General features: G+C 59.0%; 1 protein-coding gene across 1 annotated transcript; it reads left to right on the forward strand.

Annotated features, from left to right (window-relative positions):
* The first annotated feature begins 38 nt into the window (after positions 1–38).
* On the forward strand, positions 39–8,700 carry FGD2 (FYVE, RhoGEF and PH domain containing 2). The gene is made up of 17 exons (XM_075722323.1): positions 39–103; positions 2,195–2,197; positions 2,230–2,497; positions 3,161–3,241; positions 3,748–3,896; positions 4,309–4,465; positions 4,595–4,733; positions 5,298–5,356; positions 5,756–5,902; positions 6,311–6,403; positions 6,727–6,806; positions 6,886–6,916; positions 7,057–7,149; positions 7,369–7,494; positions 7,683–7,829; positions 8,242–8,385; positions 8,470–8,700. Exons 1-17 carry the CDS (start codon positions 39–41, stop codon positions 8,698–8,700), a joined length of 2,013 nt encoding a protein of 670 aa, XP_075578438.1.
* The last annotated feature ends 811 nt before the right edge of the window (positions 8,701–9,511 follow it).

A 9,511-nucleotide genomic window follows, 5' to 3' on the forward strand; every position in this document is an offset into this window, starting at 1 on the left:
AGCTCCTTTACACCTGGGACCCGCTCCCAGCCGGTGCCATGGAGGGAGAGGCCGATAATCAACGGAGCGTGTTGAACCTGGTAGCTGTGTTTGAAGAGCACTGGTAAAGAGGGAGCATCCTGGGCACTGTGGGTATGTTAGGGTTCCACGGGGTGTGGGGTTTGGAGGATAGAAACCTGCTGTGGAGGTGGTTTGGAGGCTGTGGAGAGGCTAACTAGGTGATTTGCTATTCTTTAGCACTCAGATCTGCCCTGGTGTCTTCCTCCTGCTGTGGAGTCATGGACAGAAGTCTGAAAACCCCAGTGGGATGTGACTGACTTTGCTGGAGGTTTCTGTGCCTGGCTCAGGGTTAGGTTGTGGTATGCTTGTTCCCTCTGCGCTCAGCACCTTGCAGTCAGCCTGGCTGGTGAATGCTTTTTCTCCTGCTGCCGGGGAAAAAGGATTTTGGTTTGCAAATATGTAGGCAGTGTCTTCACTGGGAATTAACTGCTTGAGCATCTGGGAGGATCTGAGCCTCAGGCACCAGCCTCAGTTTTTTGCAGCGATGTAGCTCCTTAGGAAAGGGAAGAGAAAGAATCATGTTAAGGGGGAGAGCAAGTTCCTTTTGGGCTCCATGGCAGCCCCATAAAACAGCGGCTTCACTTGAGCTGGGGCCGCAGACAGCATGTGCCAGGGTTGGAGCAAGGGGATTTGCCTTGCCCTTGGTGTAGAAGCCATTCTGAGGTTTGAGGTGAGTCGTCTTTGTGGTCTGTGCCTCAGTTTCCCCATCTGTTGAATCAGGATACCAAATCTTGCCTTTCCTTGTGTCAGTGAGGTGCTCTCAGTGAGCCTTAATGAGTCTGGGTGGTTGGGCAGATGAGTTTTGCAGCACTTAATAAAAATGGTCAGGCATGAGAGTTCCTTCTGCTCTGGGAACTTCACCTGCGGCTCCGCTGCGTGCTCTGCCCCGAGCTTTGTGCTCTGGATGGCTCCAGAGCAGCGTGGTTGTCCCCATGGTCCCACAGTCAAAATTTGGCCTGTGATGTTGTCACGTTGGAACCGTTTGTGGTGTTTGATCTGCCTCCGTTTTGCTGCTGCAGTGTGTTTTTGTTTATCGTGAAGCGTGAGTTCAATTTAGAGGAAATAAAAGTAACTTAAAGACTTTCAGAGGAAGATGCGGAACCTGGAAGTGAGTCTTGTGGAACAGAAAATGGTTTAGCCTAAGTCGATACAAATAGAAAGAGAGAAGTTCCCTGTTGGATCTCAGCAGTGGGTTTAGGCTGGCACAGATTTTGGGAGGCACCAGGAGGGACAGATAAAGCCTCTGTGTCACATGAAGGGTTATGCCAGCCCCCATGGACAGGAGGGAATGCGTGCATGGCTGTGGATGCGCTCCCGAGCTCATAGACACGTGCTTATCAGCGTGGGGATGGACCCGTCATCCTCTTCAGATGAATGTCTGCAACTCAAGTCATTTCCTATCCTCAACTTTGCGGTTTTATGTCTAGTTTCATCACGGTTTTCTCCTCCTCCTCATCCCACTTCTGTCTGCAGGCCACTGGTGGATGTCTTTCCAGTTTCTACCCAGAGCAATTTACCACAGGGACCATCTCTTGGATGACAGACATCTTGCTTGCTGTCATCTTCATGGCCCATGCCCTGCGTGGCTTCTCCCCCATGCCTGCTCTGGACCTGTTTTCCTTGTCTTTGCCAGAAAAGGGAAGAGAGAAAACCGCCAAAAAAACCTATCCCTCTGCAAAACCACCTACACAAGCCCTCCTTTTGGCTGACACCTCTTGGCTGTTTGGCTTTTAGGCTGCTGTGTGTGCGCATACGTTGTGCCCAAGGCTGCTGGCTCCCTGATTTGGCTCTGCAGTGGCAGCAGGCAGAAAGCCGGAGCTGTGCCAGCACCGCAAAGGGCAGGGCTCTGCTTTGGGAAATAAATGGCTGTGGGTGGGCTAAACGGCAGAGTCGTGCCATTCTAGGGCAGGACGGGGACTGACTACATCAGAAGGAGGCACTGGGAGAAGAGGGGCTGGATCCTGGCCCCCTTGGGGGATGTGTGGGCTTACAAACCACAGTCTGAATCCGCAGGGTTCTGGCGGAGCAAAGCAGCATCAGTGCTGGCGTGCTGCTGGGTCTTACCGCCTTCGCTTGAGGACGGTGGCTTTAACTTGGGCCTGGGAGCTGGGTGGGCCGTGCGGTGCTGGGGGAGCAGGTGAGCTGATCATGCCGATTCCTCCATGGCAGGGCCGACAAATTTGCCTGGAGGGACAAGCAGGCTCTGCACATCCAGACTGCTCCTGCAACCAGCCAGCCCCAGCAGCTTCCAGCGTCCCCTGCCAGCCGGAGCCTTTCCCAGATGGCTGCCAGGCACCGAGCACAGCAAGAGAATGAGGAGGAGGAACAGCAGGGTCAGCGGCAGCTCAGCTTCAAATGCCTCCGTTCTCTCCGACACAAGATCAGTGACGACAACTGGAGGAGGCAGCAGGACGCAGGCCTCGAGCCTGGCAGCAAGGTAAGCTCTGGAGGCAGCTCAGGCGAGGCTGGCAGGGAGTCACGTGGGCTGGATCTGAGCTGAGGTCTCTCCTGGAGCTGAGCAAGTCCCTGCCCTGCAAGGGCTGGTGCGTGGGGTGACAGAGAAGTGCCACCTTCCCTGATGCTTTGGGCACAAATTCCCCATAGTCAGATAGATCCAAGCAGACCTTGTCTCTTCCAGCTCTGATATAACTACGCCGTGGGGGTCAGATGCGCAGGTGGGCCCAGCTAGGTCCATTCCAGGGTGTACCTGGGCTGTGCTGCCCTTTGCTGACTGCAGGCACGTTTCTGCAGGACTGCATTCAGTTCCTAAGTGCGATTGTAGACTGTGGGGTTGACCCACCCCACCCTGCCCCACTCCTCGGGATCGCTGGCCCTGTAGTGCTCTGGGAGAAACAGGCACAGAGAAAGGGGTGGTGCAGGAGGACATGAGCCAGGCTTCCTGACAGCCCCAAAATAGCTTTGTTTTCACCCTTGTTTTCACTGCATGCTTTGTAGACATCCTTCACTTGCCCTCACATGGAGCGAGGTCCAGTTTGATGCTGGGCTGTGGTCTGTGAACACTGGGGAACAGAACTGAATCCCCTCAGGCTGGTGGGGGTCCCATCTGTGACCACGAGATTGAGCCCTTCTCCCCATGCAGGAACCAGAGGAAAAGAAAATCGCTCTAGAGCTGCTGGAGACAGAGCAGGCTTACGTCAACCGCCTCCACCTTCTCGACCAGGTGAGCTGGGGAGCAGAGGAGCCCACGCAAGTCTGGGAGGTGATAACCCTGCCGCTGTCTGCCCCCGCCAGCACAGCTCGGCCACCCCGTGCTGACAAACCAGGCAGAACCATGGCGCGGCTCCGCACTCACCAATTTTCATGTGCTCCTGGGCAGGGCTTGGACCCTGTGGCAGTGCCCGGGCTCAGTTCAGGGCATGCACAGGCCAGGCACTGTTTACTGGAGATTTTGAAGAGAATGAAGCTGTACAGATGAGAGCTACACTGGGCTGCTGGTCTTCCAGGCCAGAGAATGGGTCTGGCCTTTGCCCTTCCTGCACCCCACACCTTCAGGGAGCACCTTTGTCGCAGCAAAGCCTTCCATCCTCCCTGCTTCTCTCTTGGGGCCTGGGATTTCCCTCCTGCACAGTCAGGCCTTTTCACTGGGCAACGTGCCAGTCTCAGAGAGGGAATGGGATCCTCGAGACTCTTCCTGACCCTTTTTTATTCACCCCTTCTTTCTTCCAGATATTCTATACAGAGCTGATGAAAGAAGCCAAAAACGGGAAGACAGTCCCAGAGGAAGTGGTGAAAATGATCTTCTCCAACATCTCCTCCATCTACCAGTTCCACGCCAAGTTCTTCCTGCCAGAGCTGCAGAAGCGCATGGAGGATTGGTGAGCTGCAGGAGGGGAGGGCAGGGCCCCTGGTTTGCTTTGCCAGAATGGGGGAGCGGTGGTGAATTTGGTCTCCCAATAGGACCAGGGAGCTCAGACTGTTTTGTTCCAAATGTCTTTGTGCTGGAAAGCACTTCCTTAAAACGCTCCAGCCCATGTTAGGGTATTTCTGAAAAGGGTGGTGATACCTCAGGTGGTTTAGGGCTGTGCCCGGGCATGAATGGCCCAGGCTGGCTGCAAGCTGGGGACATTCCTGGTCTGGAGAGCAGGAAGTTGTGTGGGGACGTAGCAGGTCGCAGCAGTAAAAACCTCTGTCCTCCACTGTGCACAAGCCGCCCCTTTGCTTTAGCCCTCGCGGTCTGTCTGCCCCGCTGGACTGAGGAAGCTGCCAGCCTGCGGTTCCCTCCCACAGGAGCTGCAACCCACGGATTGGGGATGTGATCCAGAAGCTTGCGCCGTTCCTCAAGATGTACGGCGAATACGTAAAGAACTTCGACAAGGCCATGGAGCTCATCACCATCTGGTCGGAGAAATCCCCACCCTTCCAGGAGCTCATTGCTGACATCCAGGTAATGGGCCACAGCAGGGTGGGGGACCGCAGCAACGCTCCCCAAAATCTCCCTGCAAGGGAGAAGCACCGGAGGGTGGGAGCTGCCTTGGTCACTGTTTCTCTCTCCGTGCGCGGTGTCTCTCCCCAGAAAAGGAAGGTCTGCGCTAACCTAACGCTGCAGCACCACATGCTGGAACCTGTGCAGAGGATCCCGCGCTACGAACTCCTCCTGAAAGATTATGTCCGAAAACTACCACCCGAGTCTCCAGACCGGGAGGACGCAGAGAGTAAGGGCTCTGTGTGGCTCTCCCTGCTGTGGGGAGTGGCAGGGTGGGTCTGTAGGGGAAATAACAACCCCTGATGTTGTATGTGGGCATCAGGATACCTGGATTCTCTCACCAGCTGCACTATGCCCTTGGATAAACCTCGCAGTCTGACCCTTTTCTAGTAGGGAGAGGGATTAATCTGCCCTTTCAGGGTCTGTGGAGGTCAGCAGGGAAGGTGGGGTGGTGTTTCAGGATAAGAATGGTCCCTCCAGAGCATCCCCCAGGGAGACCTGCACTGACTAGGGGAGCTATCAGATCCCTACGGATCTCAGCAGCTCCCAGTCCTGCTGGGATGGAGCGATAAACGAGCTGGCTGGCTGTCCCCTCCGGGACCCCACCACGCCACGCCACACAGTCCTGCGGGACGCAGACGCTTGCGCAGCGTTCAGGGCCATTCAGGTTGTGTCCAGGGGAGGGCAGCAGCCACCACGCTCTTGTCTCCCCCGTGAGGGGAAGACGCAGGGATTTTCTCCCACAGCTCCTTAGCAAGTGTTTTAACCTCCGCCCTTTCTCTTCTCGTTGCAGAGGCCCTGGAGATGATTTTCATGGTGGCCAAACACTCAAATGCAGCTATCGCCGAGATGGTGAGTGCCTGTCCCAGCTGGCAGTGCTTTGCGGCTCACGGCACGGTGATTTGCCAGATTTCTTCATGGCCTCATTGCTGTGGGGCTCAGTGGAGCACAGCCCTGCCCCAAATGGGACAGGAGCGCTGTGGGTTCAGCAGAGGAGGTCAGACCCTGCTCTTGATGCCTGACCCTGTCACCCCGAGCCTGGGGAAGTCATGTCTGCAACATCAGCTGTGATGTGACCAGCTGTTTCAAGGCCGGGAGTTGCTCTCGAAGATCAGTTTGGGGTGAGAGAGCTGTGCCACCTCTCCTGGTACTCAGCAGCTGGCGTGGGAGGTGGGGAAGGAGGGGACCCAGGGGTGACAGGGTTGTAGCTGCTGAGCTCCCCACAAAAACAGGTCCCTCTGCCTCCCCCAGGAACGGCTGCAGAACCTCTGGGCTGTCTATCAGCGGCTGGGCCTCGAGGACGACATTGTGGATCCCTCCAACGAGCTGATCAAGGAGGGGCCGATCCAAAAAATCTCCACCCGCAACAACAGCACATCGGAGAAGTACCTGTTCCTGGTGGGAGCTGGGATGCCCGGGGAAGGGGCAGGGAGCAGATAGGAGAGGAACGGGGAGAGGGGCAGCACAGCCTGGCTGGGGTCTTGCTGGGTCATCTCTACGCAGAAGGGACAAATTCAGAGCGGGGGGGGTTTGAGTCCCCCAGTGCAGGGCACCCTGTGTAGGACATGGTTGGGAACCTGCTCATCCCCTGGGCGCCCTTGGGGGATGTCACGTTCCCAGAGTGCTGCTTCGCCTTTGCAGGGTGGGAGAGGGCTGGGGCAGAAGCAGTCGCTTTTTAGGCTGGATTCTTCCCAAGGACCGGCTCAGCCCAGGGCGGTGAAGGACCCTAGATCCCAGGGAACCCCCCAGCTCTGAGCAGGCAGGGCCTGGGCTCCAACCAACCCTCTCCTCTTCCCCCCTACCCAGTTCAACAACATGCTGCTGTACTGCGTGCCCAAGGTCATCCAGGTGGGCGCTGAGTTCCAGGTCCACCTCCGCATCGACGTGGACGGCATGAAGGTCAGACGGGCACCTTGTCTTTGTGCTTCCCCCAGACCCCAGCTCCCCTAAAACGCACCCCGCTCTGGGGTGTAACGTGGCTGCTGGCCCTCGCCTCCTCGGAAAGGAGGGAGGAGCTGGAGCCAGGGGCGGCTTTGTGGGTGAGGAGGAGTGGTTGATACGCTCTGGTCCTGGGAGATTGCAGTGCAACCTCGTGCACGTGGGATTTGAGGGGCCGAAGGGCTCGTGCCCAAGGGAAATCCCTGTCCCCCACATCACGGAGGAAGGTCCCTGCGTGCTGGATGTGGGTTCAGCTGCTCTGCATCCTTTCTTTGGTCTCTCAGGTGCGGGAGCTGAATGACACGGAGTTCCCTCACACCTTCCTGCTCTCAGGAAAGCAGCGGACGCTGGAGCTGCAAGCCAGGTAAGGGGAAGGGCGACGGTCCTGCAGACCCTCTCGAGGAGGAGGGACGCCGGCTCATTCATCTCCCGTTTTGTACCAGGTCTGAGGAGGAGATGAACGCCTGGCTCAAGGTACCGCTGAGTGCTGGGAGATGCGGCGCATCTCACTCACCCCAGCTTGGATGCCTGAGCCCCAAATGGGGCTGATCCCCCGCTGCCTGTGTCAGGGGCAGCCCCCCTGGCTGCCCCTCCAGCCCTGCCTTCTCCTCTAGGCCTTCCAAGATGCCATTGACAGGAAAGAGAAGAGGAGTGAGACCTTTAAGACAGCGGTGCATGGGCTGGAGACGGGCACCCCTGCATTGAAGGTAACCCTCCCCACGCCTCGCCTGCCTCCAGCACCCCCCTGCATGGAAGCTCAGGGAGAGCCCACCTTGCTGTGCCTCAGTTTCCTCACCTAAACATAGCTGGGGAGGGAAGGCTGCAGCCAGGGGGAAGGGCTGGGGAGGAGAAAGGCGAGAGCAGAGGGGCTGGGACCACCCAGACCACAGCTAGCCAGCCCCAGCGATGCCGTCTCCCACCCCCAGACAGAGGAGCTGGGCCGCCGAGCCCCACAGTGGGTGCGGGACAACCTGGTGACCATGTGCATGCGCTGCAAGGAGCCCTTCAACGCCATCGTGCGCCGGAGGCACCACTGCCGAGCTTGTGGATACGTGAGTCGCCCTGTCCCCCTTCCTGGCCTGCTTGCTCAGGTGGCCACTGGGGCAGGAGCGCACCTCTCTGGCACCTCGTACCCCTTTACCTGGGCTCAGGGCTGCTCCTGCCCCTCAGCTCCTCATGGATTTGTCCCTGGGTTCCCCCAGCCCTGCCCCAGTCTCCCCAGCGTCTCTGGTGCTCATAGGTGGTGTGCGCCCGCTGCTCTGACTACAAGGCTGAGCTACAGTATGACGGGAACCGCCTGAACCGTGTGTGCCACGAGTGTTACATCTTCCTGACAGGCCACGTGGTGCTCGAGGACCGGGAGGGGAAGCACAAAGGCATCCTGGAGGTGAGCTCTGCCCCTCTCTGCCCATCCTCCCCGTGCCCTGCTCCTCTGTCCCTCTCCGTGCTGCCACCTGCCCTGGTCCCCACCCTTGCTGTCACAGCCCGGCCACGCGCTGGCAGCAGGAGGGGTGGGAGTCGCTCCCACGGCGGCCGGAGGGTGCCTGCTAATTGTGGATGGGGGCTGTGCGAAGCCCCCTCCCTTCTGCTCTGACCCTTGGGACCAGGCAGCCGGGGCTCTCCCCGCCACAGGATCTCAGCAGGAGCCTCACAGCCAGGACCGCCCCTCGCCTGCCCCTGCTTTGGGAAGGGTTTTGTGGAGCGGGCAGGGAATTCCCCAGGAAATGACCTTCGCTCGGTGCCCTTTCTGCCTCCCGCACAGGGTATTTTTAGGGATTCATTTGCTGGTTTTTTGGCAGAAAGGAGCCGCGGAGGTATCGGGCAGGAGTTTACTGTGCAGTTCCCTGCAGCTGCTGGACAAGAACGGGAAGGGGGGCACGCGGGGCTGGTTTGTGATCCCACGGGATGATCCCCTCGTGCTGTACATCTACGCGGCCCCCCAGGTGAGGCCGGGCTCGTCTCCATCTGCAAGGGACAGCCCAGCGTGCCCATCCCCTGCCTCCCACTGCGCTCTCCTCTCTTGGCAGGATGTCCGAGCACATACCTCCATCCCGCTGCTGGGCTACCAGGTGAGGGACCTGCCCCAGGGCGACTCTCGCCACCTCTTCCAGCTGGCGCAGTCCCGGCAGGTCTACACCTTCGTGGCTGACACCGAGGAGCTGAAGCGGCGCTGGATGAAGGCCATGGCGCGCTCTGCCGCGGGGATCACGCACCCGGAGGAGGGCAAGGATGCGGACTCCTGCGACGAAGCGGAATGAGGCCATGCCCACGTCCTGGTAGGTGAAACCTCCCCATGCCTGTCCCCGTCCTGCTCGCAGCCAGCCTCAGGCAGCTCCTCGACCTCTCTGCGCTTTGGTTTTTGGTCACGGAAAGGGCAAGGCAGAGGCATGTTTTGCCACCGCATGGACAAGCCGGCTCTTCCTCTCCCTCCTTGCTCTCTGCCCTGGACAGAGTCGACGGAGGTACCTGAGCCGTGAGGCGGAGGGAGAGCCAGGGGTTTTTGGGGAGCCTGTGGCCCCGCAGCCAGCCTGGCCCCGCTGTGCCGTGCCGCCGGCTACCGCCCGAGGGCAGCAATGCCTCGGCCTTCCTGTGAGCCTGGCCCCGCCGGCGGATGGGTTTGTGAAAGCATCTGTGGAATTGGGACTGCTGTAATAAATCCTACCTGCAAACCCCATCTGCAGTCCAAGGAGTCCCTTTTTTTTTGGGGGGGGGGGCGGGGGGGGGGGGGGGGGAAGGTGTATTTTCCAGAGTGCCCCATGGGATTGTCACTGGGGTCCCACATCGCCTTAATCTGTAACCAGCCCTGGCCCAACACCATGCAGAGACCCAGCTTGAAACTCACCCTTGTACCCCTTTCCCCAGGCTCAGGGCTGCTCCTGCCCCTCAGCTCCTCATGGATTTTGTCCCTGAGATCCCCCAGCCCTGCCCCAGTCTCCCCAGCGTCTCTGGTGCTCGTAGGTGGTGTGCTCGTAGGCTCAGGGACCCCAGTGCTGGATTTGGGATGTCCCCCTCCCAGCCTGTCACCACTCCTGGCCTCACGCCGCTGCAATCCCGTGGTGCGGGGGTACC

This window comes from Pelecanus crispus, chromosome 17 (genome assembly GCF_030463565.1).
Source record: "Pelecanus crispus isolate bPelCri1 chromosome 17, bPelCri1.pri, whole genome shotgun sequence".
Lineage (NCBI taxonomy): Eukaryota > Metazoa > Chordata > Aves > Pelecaniformes > Pelecanidae > Pelecanus > Pelecanus crispus.